The sequence below is a fragment of the Engystomops pustulosus genome, chromosome 3 (genome assembly GCF_040894005.1).
Source record: "Engystomops pustulosus chromosome 3, aEngPut4.maternal, whole genome shotgun sequence".
NCBI lineage: Eukaryota > Metazoa > Chordata > Amphibia > Anura > Leptodactylidae > Engystomops > Engystomops pustulosus.
The window spans coordinates 168,059,034-168,083,971 of NC_092413.1; the positions used below are offsets into that span (position 1 = coordinate 168,059,034).

Below are 24,938 nucleotides of genomic sequence, written 5' to 3' on the forward strand. Positions count from 1 at the left end.
CCTGTTTTTTCATAATTTACAAATATAACTTGTTTTGTTAGAGGGAGAATTAGGGTGGTGATTCACCATAGGCAAGTTCAATGGGGGTCAATGCCAACCTCATGAGATAGGACGGAGTCCATCCCTTCAAGAGGGAACTGAACTGGCCTTGTTACTGTTGTGTGGAGGTCATAATTAAGTATAGGATTATACTGTACTGTTATCTACCCAACCACAAGCCTCCTTCTCAATTATTTAGTTCTGAGGGAAATAAGGTTGTTTACAGGTAGTTAAAGTGCAATATGTTATATTATTAAGATGTTATGTCTACTACCAATAGTGTCTTCAAACTGTTGGATAGGATGTGCCTCTGGCTCTGGTGATCTCTGTCTCCCGCTGCATGTGAGAGGAATCTGAATAGACAGGAAGACTTTCCCGGCCATAGTCAGGACTGAGTTTATGGTCGTATCCCATGCCAACCAAAACACACAAATATCAGTACTGATAGAAAAAGGTTAGAATTATATCTGAAATGCTGTATTTTTGCTAAAAACATTGAAGAATGTGTTATTTTGCCAGCTGTTAATATGACTGACGGATCACCCTGAGGCACCATGTTATATATACCCATACAAATCATGTAAGACATTATTGAAAGAAAAACATTTTAATCTTACATTCACACATACAAATTAAACAGTTGTGAATAAAGTGGTTTCAGTTACAAATTAAACACAGAAACACCAGGTAAACTAAAGATAACACAATGTATGTTTTTGGATTTGTCAAGGTTGAGGTTCTGAGGTCCGACATGAATGCAGCATATCCAAGGGCACCCTAGTTAAGCATCCGTACAGGCAAAAAATACAGTGTAATGCAAGTTACACTCACTCAATGCAAGTCTAGAGCCAATAGTCCTGGTGGTTATGTGATGCTTTTTTCATACTACTCACTGTATGTATAATTTGTGTAGACAACATAGGAAAGTACAGCATATTTGCTTATATTCAAATAAATTGTAAAAGGAAAAGAAGGAAAATTAAAAAAAAAAAAATTTCACAGCAATTTTTCTGAACACACAGGTTCTTGTGTAAATATAAATGGTATATTCTGTTGCTTGTTTTATAAGATTTGTACACAGTCAAGAGGTAAATCACAGATTATTCTTACAAAATATAATACTTTTAACACAAAAGGTGCTATTCAACTATAAAACCCCATAAAAAAGTAACACAACACTGGTCATGAAGCTTCGTGCTTTAGTGTAGATCACATGGCTTTTGTGGTTTACAGGGATGGTCCACTTCACATTCAATGCTGCTTAAGGGCTGTGACCTGCTCTGAAAAGCATATAACACGATGTCTGCCAAACAGGAGGCAGCACAAGGCCAAAAGAGGAGGAGGCAAGGTTATGTTAATTAAGCTGCATAAAAGGAACCCATCATGAGGGTTTTGGTCCAATAGACCTCCAAAACCTGTCATGTAGGGACATGATCACAATAATGTCATTCTATATTCTGGGATATTCAGCATTGAACTTTGAACTCTGCATACAAATGATCTAAGGAGTTACAGGGGTAGAGTCAAATGTAGCAGACCCTCCAAATCTTTAATGTACATATTTGATGATATACATGGACTATGGGAAATCAATTAAAGTAGTTTTTCCAACCAGAACTGGTAGGAGCATATAGCTTCAACTATAGACCTGAATAGAGAAGGGTTTTGTATGCAGGCAAACTTCCATTCAGCCTGTCTATGGGAAGTGGGTCAGCGGACCCTAGAGGTGTCCTGCGGACAAGTCATCAACAACCAAATTGGTAATACAGGAAGGGACATCTCTGCCCTTGTGACTCCTTTCTGCTCATTTGTTTACAGTTTTCAAAGTCTTACCCAGAAACCTCCAACCAGTTTCCCTCTCCCGTAAGGACATATCAAAGGCTCCTTGTGGACCATATGACTTTATATATTCTTTTTCTTTTAGTGAATTAGGATAATAGTGCAATGACATGGGGTAACAATAAACAAAGGCACAAAACACTTGGAGCAGCATGAATGGCATTTCCTGAGAAGTAATGAAATAATTGTCCTGCAAGATGATAATTCCTAGGCAAGTGATCATTGTCAAAACTGGAATATGAGCACTAGGGGGATTGATGAAGGTGTGAATGACAATAAGCCACTGCCAGCAGCCTACACCCCATAACAACAAAGGACTGTGCATGTAAAAAGTTCACCATATGCGAATCCTTACCAACCAGTCACTATATGGCTTCACTATATGGCACAATATTGATTCAAAACAATGATCCGTTATATTGCTTGTTGTTTTTGATGACCCCCCCCCTCCCCTCCGATCACCAACAAGGCACATCTTCCGAAAATTCAGGTAGGTTAAAAGTCAATACCCTGTCCAAACAGCATAAACATTGAAATCTTTGATACACAAGTTATATCTCCATGACCTAAGTAAAAGCAGCATCTTCAAACATTTGGCACATTTTATAACACCGCCAACCACCAGAATCAAAATTTGGTACAAATTTATTTTAAGACACTTCTGTGGGCCAAAGAGGACAGGTGGCTGCAGTAATGCTCCGGGAGCTGCAAGAGAAAAGATGAAGAAATTATATAATACATGTAGGTCAATCATCTATACGATGCATACGCATTCATGACCACATAAAATTATTTCTAATTTATCTATTATGAGAGTGGACTGTTAGGTGTAAATAACATTAGAATATTGAGTCATGAATGATATTTATATCTTGTTTTTCACATCTGCTGTGAGTAAACATCAGGTGGATTCTTGACCTATACGGACGACAAATGGCTGCAAAGTATCTCACTGCATAGGCGTACAAATGGGAAACACTTTTTGCTTAGCTCCTCCCTCACTATCTGCAGTAGGAGGAGCAAACAAATTGCACGAAGCAATAGCTGATGTTCAGGGTGTCTCCTTTCCATATACGGACTGTTACATAAAGGAGGCACATCCAAGGTCTATGATTAGCAGAAGCTGGAGATGGAGGCACTATAGTGGCCTTCGTCTCTTATAAGCTATTATGGGCTCCGTTAAATGTACAACTTAATTACATCAGTGAGCAGGATGAAATAACATACGGTTGTCTACTACCCTTTTTCATCCTGTATTTCCTACTATATGTCAGTGTATACTGAACACACAGAGGACAAAAGGGGGTCTGCAAGTAAAACAGGAACATTCCTAGTGTACACGTAAAAACGAGATGGGAACATAACCTTAGGCTGTTTTTTTACATTAGTATGGGAATCCTTCCAACTTACACCTTCAAAAATACATGAAATTCCACTAAGCCACTAGATTAGCAAAGAAAACCTGGGATAATTATCACACGTACCGGTGCTCCCAACTTGGAGAGGTATCTAACCCGTAGTGCAAATGCGCTTAATGGACGGATCCGACTTTGTGAGCTTTGCCTTCGTAGTCGCGCCTTTTCCGCCCTGTAAGTGGAGATACCGTTAAAGTAATTCTGTTAATTCAATGGTTTTAATTACAAAAAGAATGAAGAAATGTGCAAATACCTTGCTTTTTTGATAGATTTCATATTATTTTCTTCATTCCTATACATAAATGGTTTCTGAGTGTTGTTCTACTCTACAGAATGAAACACCTAACCTAAAAAATGCCCTTCAATATGACATTTTGTGATATCTAGTAGAATTATAATTCCAAGCACTTGACACTACATTAATTTCTCATCTGTATATCTCTATATCTATATATAGTGCAAGAGAAATTGATAATATAACAAACATAGTAATTGTTCCAGATTTCTCATAAAAATGACACTGCAAACAAAGTCTTTAATAAAAATTTTATTTGAACAGTATTTTTGTTTTTTTTAAGAAAGTGCATTTTCATTATGGAAAATAATTACTCTATAGAGAAACAATTAAACCATGAAGATAAAAACACCAAATTCTACAAATCAAATGTAAGTAGGTAAGAGATCTTTCCTGAGTTTCCACAGAGGAAAAGAAGAAGATTATGGGTTTTCAAGATGAAACAAATCAATAAGATAGGAAATCTAACTACTTGAGTAAGAAGCGATACAGTGGTAGTAAAGCATAAAAATTACTGTACCTCTGCTTGTGAAATAATGCAAAGTATATCACTGGAAACTGTATAAAGGGAACATGTTGACTCCACTTGGGACATTTAACCACTCACAAGCTTGGTGGTTTAGTGTCCCAAATCCCCCTGTATGATTCCTGTCCGTGACTGCATTAAAAAAAGACAAACATTTATACGAACCTCAGTCCTGAGCTCTTGTGGCAAATTAAGCTGCCGTAGGGACTGTACATATGCAATGAAACAGGGCATTGTGTCGACTCTTTTGAAGCATCGCAAGAGGCAGATCAGGATGTGAGTCCAATGTGCCTTATCACACTCACATCTGGGCAAGCGTAAATGCTTGTTTTTTAACTGGGTCCACAGACCAAGCTCATATCAGAGGTCCACTAGGACGCTGACAGGTTCCCTTTATATGGCAATCTCCATTAAAAAAAAAAAAAGTATTTGAGGGAATTCACCAAGTAACAAATTCACCAATTAGTTTTCTGGAGTAAAAAAAGTTGTGTTACAGGACTTTATTTTGGATCACCAATCTTTAGGGTAGGTAATCCGTATTAGAAAGGCATAACATGTACCACCACCGATCTGCTATAAGAAGCAGTCGCAGAAGAAGCTACTCCCTCCATCATCCATTGGTGCCCTGGCTAGTTCAGTAGTATTCAAGTTAAAAAGGGCTAATCACAGCCAATATACAATGTACCTAGAGAATTCACAGCGTTCAACTGAATGCTGGGTGAGGGCGCTAGTTACCAGACAACCACCAACCGATATTAATCATCTACCTATAATACATTCCTGACAAAAACACAAAATAATCTCAAGAATCACTTCCACCCCCATGTTTCATAGCATAAGGGAGTCCTTTGTAACATGGGCACATGTTTGTAACTAATGCTCCTTATTTCAGGGTAGCAGGAATATTCTAATCATTTCTCTTTAAAAGGATGTTACTCCATTTTTGCATTGTCTATGCTGCCAACGTGAACTCATATTAATGAATATATATTCTAAGTACCTCAAAATGTGGAGTAACTCTTTAATCATGCAATCATAGGCATGAATGGTGAATTTCCCTTTAAAAGGTTTTTTTCGTCGAAGTGGTAAAAAATAATTAACATTTAAAGCAAAAGAAAATATCTAAAAAGCAGAACAAGCTGCTAAGGAGTGATGGGAGGAATCACTGGAAAAGAGAAATGTTTAGTAGAGTAGCCATGTGTTATGAGGAACCACATAATCCACCACAATGGGGCTTATTTACTAAGGGTCCCGCGGCCGCATTTCCATCGGGTTTTCTGACTTTTCGGAGATCGCGGCTTTCATGCGACTAACATCCACCGGGAAGAAGAAGGTGAACTCCGGCGGAACTAAGTGGGGAAGCGACACATGCAGGATATCGGGCGCACAATGTAAGTGAATCGCGGCAGAGCTCCGGATCGGGGAACGCGCAGGACCGGGTAAGTAAATGTGCTTCAATATGTTTCACTTGATGACACTGAGTGAAATATGGTGAGGCTGACTGTTCCAACATCCCTGGATATCCATCATTATTTGCTAGCTGACTGGTACAGTTTCAAGCTTTTTCCTATAAACCTCCATATTTTAAGAATCAATTTACATAAAAGACTTGGCTTTTAAAATAAGGGAAAAGAGCAAAAGCCACCAAAGAAATAAAGGTTGTCGTACAACAAGGACACGACACATGCATACTAACAATGTGTGAGATAATGGGAGCAAAAGCAAAACACAGCAGAATTCTGCCCTTAATAAGGGTGGGGGGGGGGGTGTTAAATTAAAAATTACGCATAGGGGCTCATTTACTAAGGGTCGCGTGCGCACTTTTGTCGGACTGTGCATCTTTTTCGGGTCAAAAAACCGCTTGCACAGGTATTTAATAAGTTTGTGCGCTGGAATTGTGGCACACACGACCCTTTTTGTTGTGCAGCTGCGCTGGCTTCCATGCAACACAATGTGGGGGGGTTCCGTTGGACGATCCAACTGATTCGAACTGAGCGTGGGATTTAACTTTTAAATTGTGTCGCAAGCCCAAGCACTTAGATGCGCCACTAAAAAGATGAGCGGACCTGAGCGGGGAAGCGACACAATCATGACTTTGGGGCGCATGATTTTAGTGAATTTGCCGCACGGTGCATTATAGTCGGACAATTCACTTTCTGTGAACTACGGTGACCCTGTAAGTAAATGTGACCCATTGTGTACTAATCTTAATAAATACCTCCGCAGGTGCTGAAAACACTGGATTTACTAAATGGTTCCAGCCTCTTAGTAATTCCAATGCACCACAATGGAAATCAGGTCCGCAGTGGCGTAGGATTCAGCAATAACCTGCACATGCACTCTGACACAAACTTAGGTAAACATTTTATAAAGTGTGCTGAAACATAGGATTAAGGCCTTATGCACAGGAACATCATGGGTACAATGATCCAGCCGCACAACTTGCGGGTGGATCACGATCCCAATAGTTGTTTAGGGCACCCAGTGACAGTGAGGTGAGCACAGTCTCACCTTAGGGTGACCGTGCAGGGAAAACTATAGGACATGTCCTATATTTTGCCAAATTGGGGCACCGTCTGCTGGTATTCCTACTGAAGGGGGGGGGGGGGGGGGAAATAGTGCTGGATGCTTGCGTGGGCAAACATCTGTTCGTGTGCATGAGGCCTAATAGATATAGTAGGTACTGGTACCAGGTACCAGTAATGGCTCAATAAGAGGAAGCGGAATCTAAAATGTGCACAGGCTACCTCACTGGAGGCTACCTCACTGGAGGCTACCTCACTGGAGGCTACCTCACTGGAGGCTACCTCACTGGAGGCTACCTCACTGGAGGCTACCTCACTGGAGGCTACCTCACTGGAGGCTACCTCACTGACAATCTGATTTAAAGTGGTTGTCCAGCAGTTAAAACATGGCTGCTTTGCTCCAAAACAGCGCCACACCTGACCATGGTTTGTGCTGGTATTACAGCCGAGCTTTATTTAAATCAATGGAGCTTAGTTGCAATACCAGGTAGTACCCATGGTCAGGAGAGGAGCCATTTTTGGAAGAAAGTCAACATGTTTTTCAACTCTGAATAATCCCTTTAACTGCAGATGCCGGATGTCGTCCGACAGTAACATTTTCAACAAATTTAGACTGACTGACTAGTACCATGACTGGGCCACTAGCCCTCTCCTGCTCCACCACTTCAGAGTCAGCTGGTAAGTAATACAACTAGCTATGCCAACCCACGCTATCCACTGGCATCCCAGACATCATTTACCAGCATGGACTGTGGTGTGTAACATACCAGATTCTATTCATGTAAAAACATTTAAATAAAGTGCAGGAAGACATAAAAAGGTTCTGCTCACGACTGTATGAGAGCAACAAATCACAACATGTAGGCTTCATGAGAACTTCAGTCATGAGAACCAGTAGATCTGCTTCTATAATCCCATATGGCAGACCCAATAAAATAGGAACTTAAAAAAAATGTAGCAAACAGATCTTTGCATCCAGACATGAAGTGCTATAAGGAGAGAAGTAAGAGCTTGTATAAAATGCATGGACCCGTATTATTGCAGAAGAATGACGCAGACCATACTGAGTACCATGAGACTAATGCCCAGTCCTGGATGACCATTATGGCCTATAATAAGGTGTCCTTCATCTAGAAGGCGGTTAGTTTATAGACACACACGTAATGTTGATCTGACTATCTGCAGCAAGCTGAGAAGACGCTAAGGCTCTCCGTGTGGACAGCTTGCTGACCGCTTCCAGCATACAGGAAGATGATATTGTGTTATTCAGTTTCTTTTCTGCAAAAGATTATTACAACATGTTACAATAAAAGGAGTGGAAACTCTATATACAGAACCAAAAGGTATACGGAACATCCCCTTATGCAGTCAATACGTTACAGACACAAGCAGCGTTGGAGCCCAAAGTTGTGAGCATTTGCACGACTTTTGATGTAGTTTTTTGGTGTGAAGTACTTTTATATCTGCCAAACCATATAAAAGGGAGTCTGTCAGAAGATTTGCATTTGGTGATGCTCTTGGAAACATATGCAGGCACACCTTTATATCCTTACCAGGCTCTTGAAAAGTAATGGCATTCACCATGGAAGCGGCTACACACTCACCTCTCTGTTCTGGCCCACAGGCATATGCCTGGATAACAATGAAAAATACACATTATGGGGGAGATTTATCATAAGTCTCTGGGGTTAAATTGTTCTAGTTACCCATGGAAGCCAATCAAAGCTCAGCTTTTATTTCATAAAGTGAGCAACTAGAACAGTTCTGCTAAAAGATTTCTGATAAGTCTCCCCCCATGTGTTCAACAATAGAACATCTTATGGATATAGATGCGTGATCTAGTTGATCTATACTGATGACAGGGCGCAGACCCAATAGGTCAGATGATCCCTGTGTGAGTGGTAACCACCCCTATGAGGTATTAGGCAGGTTCTGTTAAATAAGCTTGTTTTACACATGTCTGATAGATCATGTTTAAGCGCTTATTCGGACCTTCTGACGTGTCCTGAATGTCCTGGACTCCCATCATTGGTGGTGTTGTTTTGCAGGAATTCTAGGCTACATGCACACAAACATATAATTGGTCCGTGTGGCATCTGTTGACTCAATGGATGGCAGATGGAGAAATGCTTTTCTATGGGCTTATGCACACGCCTGTGGCCTTCATGGACCTGCGTTTGATCTGCCCAAGGGGAAAATTCTAGTGTAGGTCCTATTCCTTCCGGCAGTCTTTTCTACAGTCATCCCAATCTGTGAACACTTTCAGTATTATGACAGAACACTGTCATAATACTGGAACAGAGAGTTACTACATGTTTCTGTCACTCCTGCCAAGTCCAGATTAAATCCTTGGTAAAGGCTGGAAATATTTGGTGGAAAAAAAATAAAATATAAAACATTTTCTGACTGAATTTGGCAAATAAACTGCATCAAAAGCTGCACAAACCCAATATTGATCAAGGATTCCTATTCTGCAGATTAGACTTCACAGAGATCATGGGACCTTCTAAAGCTCAACTTCCTACAGTACAGGAAGACAGGTAAGAACCCTGCATTGTGAGGATGTCAGCGCTGCCCGCACAAGTGTCTTGTCAAAAACAGACAACACTTTAAAGAGGTCCCATCCCTTCTCCTGACATGTACTTGTATTCACCATATAAAACCAAGGCTGGATCATGGTGGTTACAATATTAACTGGACATAAGCAGCAGAGTCTGACACCATTAGCTGTTACATTATAAGACTAACCGGTAACAACTCATGTATGCTAAAGTATTACCATGAGTATTAACAGAGGGGCGGCACTACACAACACTGAATTAGAAGAAAAGTTGATCCAGAATTGGTGTTTTTGTAGTCCATAATTGAACATGTCAGGAGAGTTATCCGACCCACTTTAAGTAGTGTTGATAAACAGCAGGACAGAAACCGGGACACAAAGGCAACCAGATACGACACACAGAGGGGAACTATAGTCGCACACAGTTTGTAAATCACACAAAAGTGCAAGAGCAAACAAGCCAAGCACAAAATGCAAAGCGCTTACTGGCAAAGCAAGGTTAGGAGAGTCATTACTACCATAGCACAAACTATGAGGGTCCTCAACGACTCCACAACTGCAGAACATGGGAATTTCATTGACAGAACTGTTCTTTTCTACTAAAATATTTAGATACATACAAATATTTAAACTAAAGAGGGACATGGGGACAGAGAAAGAGTGAGCTTTTCTATCTTTATGTCTGTATTTCTCAATCACTAAGGTCTCAATATTCATTTGAGATTGAATACTGCCCTCCTGTGGCCTAAAGTGAGATGAACATTCTCCACTAAAATCATTTGTAAATGCAATGATTTCTATTGTATTTTCTATGTATTTTTCCCGCTAAATTTTTGTAGGTTTTCTCTTACAAAATGGGTGAAAACTTAAAATGAAAAAAAAAAGTAAAAAGTAGGTAACGTATCCCTTATAATTTTCTTACAAACAGGTGAGCTGTAACCACCACCTATTGTCAATGGTCTGATCATTTGCATCGTTACTTGGGCTCATGGTTCTGGTTTTACAGTGTTGGTTTGGATTAGTACAGAGTTCCATCCTTTTCTAATTTCTTGTATTAATTTTTTTTCATGGACCTATAGTCTTTAGAGCACTATTAGTTATTACCCCCTATTAGAATCCGGTCTGTGAAAATGGGATTATTGGTATAGAGAATGGTCATCTCTATAGAACAGTGATGCCAGACAGTGTGAAAACTGCAAGATTTCTGTAGTGTGACTTGGAAACTTTAAAAATTATATAAAATATAAGTAAAACCCAATACAAAACAGATTTTAAATGGATTTTTCATGCTAACCAAAACTCCATAGTTGGTACACTTACTCTGTTCTGTTTCATTGTCCTCTTCACTTCCAGTCCCAGCCACAACATAGGTGCTCATGTATATGTACTGTGGTCTAAGCGGTCACATGTGCAAGAATAGATAGAATACCTGATATTCCCATTTCTTGTGATTCGTACTGCATTTGAGCATTCTGATAAATGGGGCTTATATCATATATGGGAGTGGCTTCCAATGGGAGCTTTTGATGGTATATTCAAGATCAAGGTAGTATAATACGGACTTTGGTACATAGTGGAGGAATAAATCAATCACCATTTATACAGAACCACAACATTGTTCAAAAAGAGGTTTTCCAGGTACATAACGTGACTCTTTACATCAGCAATGTCTCTTCTCAGGCAGCAAATTTTGTCACTTCTGGTGGTGTCATATATATAATATATGTGTAATATATATAAATATTCTGGCTCTATAAACAGATGGGTACATCACCTGCGGTATAGAAATGCTGGGTGAGCTAAACAAGACAAGGAGAATCAGCCAGCTCCTCCTAGCACTGTGTCAGTGGCCTGGAGCTAGGGGCATGAAAGTGCTGCCCTGTGCCTGCTCACATGATGGGTACCTAATGCACCAGGGCTGGGAAGGAAGGAGCGGATTACATCAACTGCACCCTCCGCTGATTAATCTGCAGACTAGGAGGGGTTAAGGAAACCATTAAAGGTATGAATAGGCTTCATAAGCCTAACCCCAGGCTCTGCATATTTTTACTTTAAATATTATTGCCAGAAAACCTCTTTTATTGATAATCTACTGTTAAAATAGGAAAGGCGATAGCAGAAAATAAACATCTAAACAAGCCGAGATCTTCCATCACAGATATTACAATGTGTACCACAAGCAGGTTTTGTCGCATATCTGACATGTAGTGAGAATTTCACACCATATTTTTCTGTACATGGCCATGGAGTTTTCAAAACATCATCAACATATATAGTCTATAATCCATAAGAAATCTGTGTTATCACCAAGGCCATGTTCAGACATAGTGGAAATGCTAAGAATTTTTAGCACAATGCAGGCGATATAGTCAGCTACTGTACTACCCCCATAGCACAAAGCAGAGGCGGCTGTTAGGAAGCACATAAAGCAGCAGCAAACAGCAGGCGGCAACCATGCATCTAAGCACTATAGCAGCTTATTGGTACAGACAATAATTGTTGTAGTGTCTCTCAGTGTATTATAAGTTCCATTCCACTTATTCCCTATTCACATTACATGTGATCATATTTATAGAGGTATAATTTCAAAACAAATGCATTCCCTGCTGAATAAGTCACAGAATGACTACCAATGATGTCCCATATAAACTGCACTAAGCTACAATGATAGACTGCAGTACTTTGTGCAACAGTTCCTTGTATCATTTTTAAAATCATAAAGTGTTGTTCTCATTGCTTCTTGAAATGAACACACTTTCAGGCTCAGGAAGTATAATTTGGCTATTTTCCTCTAATTCTGCAGAGATACTGTAAGTGTAAGGAACTGATACACAAAGCATATCAGAAATCTACACATCTGTTTAATTATACAATGGAGGATGGGGAAGTAGTATCTATTCAGAGTGTCAGAACTTACTCAATGGCGGCTTGTTTCTGGCGTTTTTCCCTTTCCCATGAAGACAGATTTAGGTCCCCACCTAGGATGAAGATGATGTGTGTGAAAACTTGAATCTGAAGGCAATGCACAAAAGGTGTATATATATATAGAAAAAGAGAGTCCAGGGCAGCACAACCTGATTGTCTGGGTGCAAAATCTGTGTATCCGTGGCAAAAGGATCCAGTGATAAATTCAGGAATGGCAGCAGCACTCCAGTTTGTGAATTAATTCAGGGTGATCTTTATTTCAAGGATGTGACGTTTCGGTGTATCCACCTTTTGGTATGCTACCATCAATGTATTAGCTCAATAATAAGGTGGTTTAGAACTTTAGCGACTCCCCTTTTATTGCACTTGCTAGTGCAATAAAAGGGGACTCAGTGCCTTGTAGTGTGAAGTCAGGGGAATCTAATAGTGCCAGAGTTCCCTGACCACTTTCTTTTTCCAGTAGCTTAAAAGAAGCCACCAGATTTCCACCAATAAACCTAATAACAGGTTCCCATAGCAATATACTAAGTATTCTCACACGGTTTTAAGCTAAAAAAAAGTGTATAGTTCCTATCAACATAAAATTTACTTTTTAAGCCTACCTTGCCAGAAGGGGCAGTAAAGGGTGTGTGTTATTCATGCAAGTCACTGTGCGACAAATCTCACATTTTCCAGCATGTCCTTCTTCCTCATCCTCTGCCGAAAGGAGGAGTGGAAGAGGAAGTTGAAAGGAGACGAGCTGAGAGAAACACTGCCTCACATGGACACACATCCTCTGGACTTGCTGCTACACCTGCCAGGGTGCCAGGTTATCTTACAAAGTTCATTTCTTTTAGCTAAAAGCAATGTGAGAAGATTTATATGCTGCGTTTTTGCAACTTTGGATTAGATGGGATGTGTTGAGGTCTTAGGCTAGCAGCTGGCTATTAATTTTTGTAACCAGTGCTTTGTGCATATACACATACACACAGCCCTACACAAAAACACACACATTGATGGCAAAAAAAAATTAATAATAATTTGTTGTACAATTAAACTGTCTAATATTGCATTTTCAATAAGTTGGCTTAATTTAAGCTCGCAATTTGTGTTCCAATTTGTCTTATTTTTGGCCATGCCCTGAAAAATCTGATAGAGCAGTGTGTAAAAGCACAAAATGTGTGTGTTTGTCTGCACACACTGTACATATGTGTGAGAAATTAGCGCCTACCTGGGAATTTTTAATTCAAATTAAATCATTCTTGATGTTGCGAGATGTAAAGAAAGAATCTCATAATATAGTGTTACTTACAGTTTTACAGATCTGAAACTTACCTCTAAGGTGGTTCAAAAAATACAACATGACAACAGCTACAATGGCCACTGCAAAAGGAAAAGAAACAGTGAGACCACCATCGCTAAAATACATACAAAAAATTGTGATTCATAATAACAAGGATTTATGGTTCTATTGCAACAGCTACAGGTAAGAGGATTTAACCTTAATACTATGTAATAGGCTAAAGTCTTACTGCAAATGCAGGCACTGAAGAAGACTTCTAAGAACAGATATCCTCGGGAATCCAAAATGACACCAGCAAGAATAGCAATAATGGCGAGTCCCAGATTCTGGATAGACTGCATACTGTGAGGGGAATAAAAGCATATACACAAAGTCCCATTAATGCTGGTTTTTCACTTTTTATATTCACTTATAAAATAATTATCTACAGGAATTCTACTTACAATCCATATGCAGTACCCAGTTGATGCTCAGGGACCACAAAAGCAACCATAGGCCACAAGGCACAAGCCAGAAGAGAATATGAGACGCCCAATAAACTCTGTAGTATGAAAGAGAAGTCCACATTACTAAAAGTTCTGTATTCACTTTCATAGATACATGTGGCCGAGTGGTTACAGCAGCAGGTACAGGTATAAAACAGAGAAGCATCAAATGATGTAAAATGTACAGGTCACAATAAAAACCATATAAATGGGAATTTGCGCCACAGAAGATGTGCAACATGTTTTGAACTATAGTTTCTAAGTGATTAACGACTTTTAAGAGACTTCTCTTTAGTATGAAAAGGAGTGTGGTCTATCTGGAAATGGGGAGTGGCTTTGCCAAAAGGAGACATGGCCTAAGTTGCAAGATACAGAAACCAAGATAATAAGAATAAGAATTCCTCCATTTATATAGTGCACACAGATTACAAAGCGTTGCACAGAGCTTGCCAAATCAGTCCCTGTCCCCAATAGGGCTCACAATCTAATAAACCTATCAGTATGTTTTGGAGTGTGGGAGGAAACCGGATGACCTGGAGGAAACCCACACAAACAGGGAGAGAATATACAAACTCTTTGCAGAGGTTATGGATACTGGTGCAGAAAGCTTTAGAATGGGAGCACTAGGCATATGTAAGGTAGGACAAAGTGCTATAAGGTGAATTGTATCCAAACTTACCATAGCAATCCAAGGATTCCACAAAGTAAAAGCCAACATGAGATGAGCAGTAAGAGTAGTCACCACGGCGCACATAACCCAAATAATGTTCTTCCCGATTCGGTCAACCATGAAACCAAATACAGGCGAGAGAGGGGCAGAGATTATATAAACCACACTGAAAGTCAAGAACACAAAAGATGTGTAATCCACTTGTTGATTTGTTTCTTACAAACACCAGGTGACCCTTTATCTAAAAGTACAAACGTACCTGTTTATGGCTCCAGCTTGTGCTGCCGAAAATTTGAATTTTTCAATAAAGAAAACCCTAGGGAACCATAATTGGTAACATATTAATACCATCAAAATAGACAAATAGATGTTAAAAAAGATGAAGTCACGGCAAGATTAGAAACTACTGAGCAGGTAACAAAATATAAAAACTGGAAATACCACGTTAAATTTGGCTTAAAACATTCATCCATTGCATGTAGGATAGGAACAGTGTCCAAAGGGACACCAATGACTATGGGACAACTAGCTTAATGTCTCCCGTTTTGCGAGGGTGCCAATTAGGGGACATTTAGCTTTGGGTTCCATTAGCCATTGGTGTTCATCCTTAACATAAAAACACCCGAACAATTCGGGAGATTCCAGTATTACAAGAAGACACATTCATCAGGGCTCAGGGAGGTCAGTGAATAACCCTGGGGGTTGAATTGTATTACATTACACTTCTAAATATATATATATAACCCCCACTAGAAAAGCAAAATGTATCTGACATATGCTCAAATAAACTGTGCATATATAACAAATACTTACTTGCCAAGGCCAATAAAAGGGAAGATGGCAACATAATAGCAAACACAAATTAAAAATATCAACCACAGGCTGAGAGAAAAGTCCTTGACGTCAGTCAGCTTAATGACTTCACCTAGGGGGAAAAAAAAACACATCTTACAATGGGGTCAATCAGAATCCCAACAGGGACAGTACAGACATATCTTGCTCACCACTTGCACCAGGACTGCACACTCATAGACACTAATCAGGTGACTTAAGACGTATGCTGTGAATATACTAACACAGAAGGAATAAATTCCTACCAGTTTTTCCTTGTTCTTTGTTGAGAATTTTCTCTGCTCGCTTATCCAGATAACCAAGTACTAGGGCACAGGTCAGTGAAAACAGACAAGTGACCGCACCTGCATCGAAGAAACAACATGTTAGGACCCAAATCAAATCGTGCATCACTACCTACATAAATCTTATAAACTATAAAGTCTGATTAAGTCCTTTAATCCAGCATCTGATAATCCAGAAACAGATTATCTGATAACTGGCTTTAAAGATAAAGCTACAATGTAAACCAAAGACCAGAAGAAGACTGAATAGAGAACCAACTACAAAGTTATAGCATCCCATATACAATATGCATAGGTAGTTTTTCTTAAAAGATGACCAATTTAATAGGTTTCCATGACTTCTTTTATTACAGGATTGCCAAGTCTGAAGTGCCGTACTTTGCCATAAGAGCAAAGAAAATGCAACAAGGTGTATGGATTCATTGACGTCTACAGTATGTGCATAATAGTTAAGGCTACAGTAACACCAGAAAACTTGTTAACATTCATATACTCGTATAAAACATTTAAGGAAAAAAAAAATAGAAACCCAATCTGTATGATGTGTCATTTTTTTTTTTTCAACTGAAAAATTTTTATTCATTTTCATTTAGTACATTATAAAAATACATATGATGTGTCATTTTAAAGGAAAAAGATTTACCGATCATGAGGGTTACACCTAGTGTTGTGTAACCAGCTGAGCCCATAGCATCCTTTATCCACTGGTAGACCAGTCCCATGACATTCATGTTTACAGTGCTGCCCTAAAACACAGACAAAAAAAACACATTAGAAAATGACAAGTTAAAAAGAGAAACCGTCGCCAAGTTTTACCCCACTAAACTACTAGCCCCCTCTGCTAGGATATCAAATGTTCTTTCCAGAACTCCCTATTTTATATAAAATCTTTCTGAGCTATAGATATATAGACAGCTAAAACCATAGCGGGAAATGCAAACTACAGATAAAGATCCAGTTCTCGCTTATTTTTTAACCGTCTGTATGTCTAGTTCTGTAGCTTGCAGTATCGTAAGCTTGATGGGATATGATCTATGAGATACTTAACTTTAATATGACACAAAAAGCTTGTTGACAGGTACTATAGAAGCAATGATAAGGGCTTCTGAAGGTACGCTCTGCTACAACTTGACTTGACTCATTCTCATGTGAAAATGGGATGAGAAGAAACATATTTTTCCCTGACTTTGGGTGAGATTTTTTTTTATAGGTAAATATATGAGATTTCACATAAAAGAGAGCATTTAGAATCCATGGAGGGGATCAGTAAATTTGTAGGGTAAAACCCGGTGACAGGTTCCCTAAAAGTGGAACTTTTTACACCAAGATTTTATGTAATAAATAAATATTGTAGGATATCATGTTCTCTGCCCTCTTCCTCTGTAGTAGCCACTGCATCTGAAAGTTATCTGAAGTACATAGGTCCTTACAGACTTATTTTAATGGTAGAATTCATCTTAAAGAGCTGAATTATTATCCAGTGAAATACTATCTAGGTCTGTAAGGAGGTGAGTGACTAGAAGCTTTGGCAACTTCTCCTTATCTCTCTGCCATGTGAATGGAAAATGGGTCACTTAAATGTTTTTCTAATCATCTAAATGTCATTTTATTATGTGTTTTTAGTGACTACAGTTAGGATAACCGTCCCTGGTCCCCTGACCCACACGCCGTTATGACTTCCACATTCTGGCAAATTGGGAGGTAAAGATTTTGTAAAAATAACCTAAAAGAATGGAACTCACCACTCTGGCCATACTGAGCTGCAATCCAAACACCAGGTTCAACTCCTTTCCTTTGAACCAACTTACTGCATACGTATTCTGTGCAACAGCAAGCGATTCTCCACCAATCCTATAAGAAACACTTGATATGAGCATTGAGCTTCTCAGAAAACTGCTTTATAACAGATGAATAATCATTTCCCAGGATATGGCTGGAGTCACATGTGCTACTTTTGAGCCACGGGCAGGAGTGGATTCGAAAGAGGAAACTAGCCTCAAGGAAATTTGAATGTATATACGAGAGCATTTTTATTAAGTTTAGGGGCATTAAAAGTTTTATTTAAAAAAGGACACTGAATCTACCTTATTAGGAACTAAGGAACAAAACAACAAAATCCATCTTATATTTGTTATCCATGGCCTCCTTACTTAAAATTATACTTCAAAGGCTGTTACACTGGTTTTTCATGCTTGATTTTTACATTTCTTTTAACTGTATGTGTGATTTCAGCCCAAGATGGAGAATAATTATTTTCAATACTAATTCAACTGAAACTACTGTATAAAATAGCTCACACTTTACAACACTGTTCATGCTGTAATATTCTATTTCCAATAAAATGAAAAGGGTTTAAACATGGTTTGGGGCCAGTGACAGCAGGTTTAATATATGTGCCATCATTAAAACCCAGAGACTGCATGGGCATCACAGTATCACATTATGAATGTAATGTATGGAAGGCCTGTGCCCACCAGCGCAAGAGCCGATGTTTTGTACGGCTTCTCATTCTCACGTGAAAGGATGTATCACATTAGGAGAAAGGAATGATGAGAAAATGCATCAATTCGGAGGTCCAGATGTAATTCTGTATTGATCTGAGTGTATGAATTGTTTGTTTTTTATTTTTTAACATGATTTGAGCAATAAAAATTCTAAAAATAAATCATCTCACCCAAATACCAAGCGACCTGCCTCCATCAGCCAGAAAGCGTTAAATAGGGCACCTGTTGCAAATATTACCTGAAAAGTAAAGTAAGACTTAGACAATGTAGTTATTGGAGTAAAAGCGATCCTTTACAGACTTTTTAAAACCAATATACAGACATCATTGTCACATATCGAATATATGGTCAGGGGCCAGATGAAGGGACTCAAAATTCCTTAATAAATATACACAGTGTATAAATAAATGAATTCTTAAGAGGACAACACAATTTTACAGGCTCAGTTTTCTACATTATTCCACGTTTCTCTTGCCACAGATAATGTGTAGTGAAGCAAAAGGATCAATAAATCATAATGGATCGCTTATGACCAGGATCTAACACGGAAGTCAGTGCCAGTGGTAACAATGGTATATTGTGGCTTACCTGTCCTGCACAGACAAACAGGCTAAATATGATGGTCCCCAACCTGTACGTAAAAGAAAAGACATTTCATTTAAATAAGAATTAAAACATTGTAATGCATCACAGTATCCTTCTAATAATACATCAATTTCACTGCTCAAGTAATAAATTACAAGTTTCTATAAGCCAGTGAATAGATAGATACAAACCCATTTAAACTTAAATTCCCCTATGAAAACCCTGGAATCATGCACATTGTGTTGGGCTAAGTTCACACCAGTGTTTGGTAGGTCCTGTTTCACAATCTGATATTCCCTGTAACGGATATTGAGCCCAAATGTTCGAATTGCCACTTTTTCACCATTTTGCAAGGTTAAATAAAAAGTGATCAAATGGCCGTACAGTCCAAAAAACTTTCGACATGCAAAAGTCATCACATCCCACAAAAAAAGACACCTTACACAGCTCGTTATGCTAAAGTGTGAAATAGTTATTAGAGTCAGAATATGGCGAAACAAAGTATCTTTTTTTTTGTACAAGCTGTAAAAGAAATGCCAGCTTTACAGCCTTACAGTGCACTCACACTACAGTATGGGGGACGTATATGCGGCCGATATACGTCCCCCATACACTTCTATGGGCTCGCGGCGCCCTACGGTAGCGGTACGGTGCAGCACACGTGCGGCACCGTACCGCTCGGTAGCCCGGGAAAAGATAGGACCTGTCCTATCTTTTCCCGTAATACGGTGCCGCGGCCACACATCGCTATGGAGAGGGGCGGGGGTGAGCTGTGCTCACCTCCTCCTCCTCTCCCCGCGCCGCCGTGTGCCCGTCGTGCTACGGTGCGGGGGGCTCCGGCCAGTGTGAATATAGCCTTATAGCTACACATTTAAAAGCTACAATTATATAAACTTGGAGAATCCAATACAGACATACCGAATTCCAAACACACGGTCAATGAGAAAACCTCCAAAGAAGCAAAGGACAACGTTTGGCCAGGAATAGAAGGCATACAGTTGCATGAAATCTGCTGTGTTCACCTTCATGTCCTACAGGACGGAAAAAAAAGAATTGAGGTTCAATAGCAGGCATTTATTTAATATGACTTTTTATAACTATAATACAAATTTTTAACCAAAATAAAAAAACAAGTCAAATTCAGGATCCATACCTTTTATGTGGCAACAGTAGCAACCAAGGAATTCTATATATAGATTCACACAGTAGTTTACAGGAGTACACACTACTACAATACATTATGTGCAGCCAATAAAGCTCTTTAAAGGGGTTGGTCACTTTACCATGTTTTTGAATGTTTGTATAAATGTTGGGGGCACAATATGAGTTAAGTTACCCAATACATCTATTAGAATTACTGCACCACTTTCTTGTATGTAAAGTGAAGCCTCCTATCTTTTACTTCATCAGACAGACATCCCAGACCATAAAATGGCCACAGATGGAGGGTCATGTAATCTTATATACCTAAGAACAATAAGCAGGGAGATTGCCCATGGACAGATATAAATCACATGGCCCTCCATCTGCAGCCATTTCACTTAATATCCTGCTGCCTACACGTTACAAAAACATGAGGTACAGTGAAAAACTCCTTTAATTGCCAAAAACAGAAACAGACATTTATAGTAATCGTTTCTATCATTTTGGAACTCAGACTACACAAACTGATGAAATGCTCGAGCACAACAGAGAGGAGTGCTAATTGCATTTGCTCTAAAATCTCATAAGTAGAGATGAGCAGACTTAATGTCCACGTTGGTGACGTATTGCCGGATTGGTGGCCAAATAGTCAATCTACATAGCCATGGCTAGTAGCTGGGGCATTCATTTGCCGGATTGGCAATACATTCAGGTAAGACAGCTGAACATGAACATGGATATCGAGTTTGATAATCTCTACCCATAAACCACCCGGATTATGGGGGAGATTTATCAGAACTTGTACACAAGTTTTGAGGCAAACAACAGCAATGCCTTGTGGCCCATCAAGTGGCGCACAACTGGCGTCAGAGAGGAAGCAGGGCAGGATCTTGCCACAGCCAGCAGACTGTCATGTGTGAAAGTTTGCAGGCTGTGGTGAATTTGTACAGTAGCAAAGCCGCCCCGCCGCATACATCAGGAGGCCAGAGCCTTATTATGTACCCAGCGCCACTGGAGGGGGAGGGAATTCGTGCACCAACATATGATAAATATCCCACAATACATGAAATATGAATTGAAGTAACATGGATGCACTGTCCACATGTATTTCCTTTATTCCACTTACCAGCTGAACCTGAGTTTGCAAAGCTGAAGGGTTGTCGTAACAAAAATAACTTCCTGAAGGGAACAAGAACAAGAGACACTCTTTACTACAAAACAGCCATAGTTATCGCGTACACACAATGGATTTTGCTCCCAAAATAAACATTCAGGAGAACATGACCGATCAATAATGAATTATCTAATAAGGTAATCATATTTGCGTCAATGTGTATTGCTGGGATATAACGCTGCTGGAGAAATTTCTTGGAGCCCCAACTACTTCAACAGAATTTACTAAATGGTCAACTAAAGAAAAAGCTTAGAGTCAAAGGTTATGTTTCCATTGTGTACCATGAATATTACAGAAATCAGCTGGAACTAAGACTTTGTTCTCCGCAAGACATCAGAGGCAGGGAGTAGTCTCAGGAAAAGAATCCCTCCCAGCAGGTACTGACAATGAAGTGTTATGTTACACACAGATACCGTCTCAATGGCTTTACAATTTGCAGACACCTGAGGTACAATAATAATAATAATAATAATAATAATAAAGTAATCGCTGAGCCACTATATATTGTCAAAGGTTGTTGGTGATGAGCCACGACACTTTTTTTTAAGACACCCAGGAACCCATAGTAGAAAAATTCATGATTCTGGACACCACCCCTTTAACCATAAGGCACAATAATTCCATGTGTAAACTAAGCTTACACTTTTCTCTATAGAGTAAGTCAAACCGTAAAGGACATCTACCACCAAGATGAACGACTGTACGCAAATGAGCCTAAGGAGGTACGGGTTCCATAAGAGTTAATGGAGCCCCTCAAGCTCATTTGCATACAGTCTTTTAACCTGGTGGTAGATGCCCTTTAAAGAAAACCAACCATTTGAAAAAAAAAAAAAAAAACTTAGAAATACTCACCTGCGCTCCTCTTCATCCTTATCCCAAGCGCTGTCTTCCGCCGGAATCACCTAGAAAAGAAACTTATAATTAGCAGCACAGAGTGCGGGGACCAGATGTCTGGCGCTCCATGCTGCTAATTATGCACGCCCCCACACATCCTTCTCACGTCATGCGTGAATTTATGCCTCTACCATGATATCATCTTCTTCAGTGCATAATTAGCAGCCCTGAGCACTGGACATCTTCTCTCTGCTCTCCATGCTGCTAATTATAAGTTTCTTCTCTAAGTGATCCCAGTGTGTCAAGAATAGCGGAGGACAGCTCCAGAATCAAGACTATGAGGAGCAGAGGTGAGTATTTCTTGTTTTTTGCTTTAGTTTTTTTTCAAATGGTTAATTTCCGTTAATTATCGCCCCATAGAATAAGATAAGTGAACTTTATTCTATGGGTCATTATGGTTCATATTAATAACAAGTAGGGTCTCCCTGCAGTGCGGTATGAGACAGGGTCTGGATTCTGGAAATCCAGCTAGTAGAGTGTATTTATTTATATAGCAACAACCAAAATACAATTTCCCTGCACATCAGCCATGATCAGAGGTTTGCCAGATCCCTGCTTGCCAATCACTACTGGTTTCCCGCATTAGCACCTGTGCTTTGCCAGTTTGAGCCGATTACACAAATGCACATGGTGGAGCAGGGTTACAGTGCATAGAGCAGCTCTGAATGGAGTGAGAAGGCCTATACAGCAGTTCCCTGTGCTGAGCATTAGAGAATAGCTGGTTGGTGGGGGTCCAGAGTGTCTAACATTAATCTAACATCTAAAAAAAATATACGGCCGATGTAGATACGTCGGATATACGTCCCCCATAGGCCGGCAATGGGCACAAGGCGCAGTATGGATCGGTACGGTGCCACCTACGCATGGCACCATACCGTTCCATGGCCGGGAGAATGATAGGACATGTACAATCTTTCCCCGGAATACAGTGCCGTGCCCCATGTTTCTCTATGGAGAGGGGTGGAAGTGAGCGGCGCTCATCCCCTCATCGTCTCCACAGCGCCGACGTGTGCCTGCCGTGCTAGGGTACGACGGGCACGCGTTCGTCTGACACAGTGGGGTTTATGTGTCACTGTTAAGTGGCAAACTGATCTTTAACATTGCAGACATAAATAGGAACTATTTAGGAATATGGGAAATCATTTTTAATCCCAATTTATTTTTTTAGAACTTGTTCCTGTCTATACCTTTTTTTTTAGCTGATTAGATTTCTAAGAAGAAATAAAACGGAGGATACTCACACCTTTAACGTGTGAACACAGCGTGTAAGGTTTAGTTTCGAATTAATGATCAGAAAAGGTTACTCCTAATTTTATACATTGTTATTTCTTGTAATAATAAATGTAGGAACAGCCAAAGTCCAAAAATAAAGCTTTCCTCTAAAAACAGCGCCACACCTGTTCTCAGGTTACTTGTGATATTGCAACAGAGATGACATAACTTCAGTTGAGCTGTAGTAGCAGAGAAACAATGAACAGGAGAGGCTGGGTTTCTCTGATCCTGGACAACCCCTATAAAGTTTTGGCCAGTGTGAAGATTGGCCCTATAAATGGGGCGTAACTGATCTTATCTACCTATCCAGATAAATACAGCTCTCCATCTTATGTCAGCAGCTGCTGAATCCCTGATAATCCACCGCTATCTTGTGATGTCCCTGAGAACAAATGGACATTCCTCACAATACCACTTCCTCTCCCCTCCCCCAATTCCTCTTGTAAAACCAGAAATCCCACCTGTAGCTGTGGATACTACATGCACAATAAGCACAGCAGGGACCTCCCAGCAGGACACCTCAGAGGAGCAACAAGCTAGGGGCCTTCCTAATACACCACTAGGCTGGGGGGAGGGGGAGCTGCTTGGACTCCCCTCTTATTTTCTGAAAGGCTCCAGCCACCCCCCATCTCAGCCCCAGAGGGACTTGTGTTCCCTCCAGCTCAGCACCTGTGGGGGCAGTATCTCCATGTATCAGTAATGGGAGCGGTGTGTGCACACACTGTTATCTGCCATTGCTTCACACTCCCCTCCAGTACTAGCAGCTGATCTGCAGACAATGGCGCTCTCCGTGCACACACAACACGTCACTCACCGAAGCCCAGGAAACACATGAGCATCAGCACCACGATCCGGTGCGCGAACCTGCTGGGGTCACAGATGGCCGGCATCTTCCGCTGGGCTGCACTACCGGGGAGACCATCGCCGCTCCCGGGGAGTAAAGCTTCCTGCTCGTCTTCCAGCGCCATGTTCCCCGAACTACAGTCACGTGATGGGCGACCTACCGTGGTCACATGACGAGAAGTGCTCCACGTGACATCTGCTTGACTAGACCGGGGTGATGAGAAGTAGCTCCTCCCCCTGGAGGCTCACAGTGCACAGTGCACCGCAGAGATTGTGATATCTGTGTCATTTTCATGTCGGTAAACCTTACATGTTTCATAAATCCGGACGTCACTGGCATGTGAGGTGCATGGACACATGGACAGTGGAAACACCGCGACATAGGCTGATACCAGGGCAGGCGGCAACACAGGCTCCTGCTTTATCATCTCCTCCACCTTCTTATCACAGCAACCAATATAGTGACATTCCTCTCATAGTCGTCAATATAGTAATGGTCCCCCACACAGTAGCCAATAGTCACAGTGCTAACCCTCAGTAGTCTTATCTAGTGACATTGCCCGAAAATGGTACCCAATAGTCACATCACCACCACACAGCCTGAAAGTGCCTGTCCTCAATTGTCAAAGTGCCTGCCCCCAGTAGTAACAGTGATGCCCTTAGTAGCCATACCTGCAGTTGGTGCCCTGTCTACTTTGGGGCAATTTTACTGTGGCTTGAGTGTCTGACGTGCAAGCTGTAGAGCTTCTAATTTATTCTAAGACAGAAACTGAAGATAAATGTGCCATGCTGCGATCAGAAGAAACACGTGACCCTAAAAGACTAT

At 40.3% G+C, this 24,938-nt stretch overlaps 1 protein-coding gene across 5 annotated transcripts; it reads right to left on the reverse strand.

Moving 5' to 3' along the window:
- Positions 1–654: 654 nt before the first annotated feature.
- Positions 655–24,350, reverse strand: MFSD1 (major facilitator superfamily domain containing 1). Of its 5 annotated transcripts, none has more exons than XM_072142920.1 (17): positions 24,084–24,347; positions 21,056–21,108; positions 19,705–19,817; positions 18,790–18,832; positions 18,372–18,439; positions 17,440–17,548; positions 16,341–16,443; positions 15,659–15,757; positions 15,375–15,486; positions 14,821–14,877; positions 14,571–14,727; positions 13,850–13,947; positions 13,636–13,748; positions 13,439–13,486; positions 12,117–12,177; positions 3,363–3,465; positions 655–2,583 (listed from the first exon to the last, which is right to left on the reverse strand). In XM_072142920.1, exons 1-17 carry the CDS (start codon positions 24,235–24,237, stop codon positions 2,524–2,526), a joined length of 1,551 nt encoding a protein of 516 aa, XP_071999021.1. In that variant the 5' UTR covers positions 24,238–24,347; the 3' UTR covers positions 655–2,523. The 5 variants fall into 5 exon arrangements, 3 of the variants coding, with proteins under 3 accessions (XP_071999021.1, XP_071999020.1, XP_071999019.1); XM_072142919.1 differs by lacking the exon at positions 24,084–24,347 and adding an exon at positions 23,731–23,752; XR_011854301.1 differs by lacking the exons at positions 655–2,583; positions 3,363–3,465 and adding exons at positions 3,472–6,861; positions 6,922–7,917 and having other exon boundaries at positions 24,084–24,350.
- Between the last annotated feature and the right edge of the window lie 588 nt (positions 24,351–24,938).

Excerpts from the sequence above, each read along its gene's own strand:
- MFSD1 (XM_072142920.1), bottom strand. The coding sequence starts at position 24,237 with ATGGCGCTGGAAGACGAGCAGGAAGCTTTACTCCCCGGGAGCGGCGAT. Across the intron at positions 14,878-15,374 it reads CCTTTTATTGGCCTTGGCAA|GGTTTTCTTTATTGAAAAAT; the intron begins GTAAGTATTTGT and ends ATGGTTCCCTAG. Across the intron at positions 12,178-13,438 it reads TTTTTTGAACCACCTTAGAG|GTGGGGACCTAAATCTGTCT; the intron begins GTAAGTTTCAGA and ends TCTTCATCCTAG.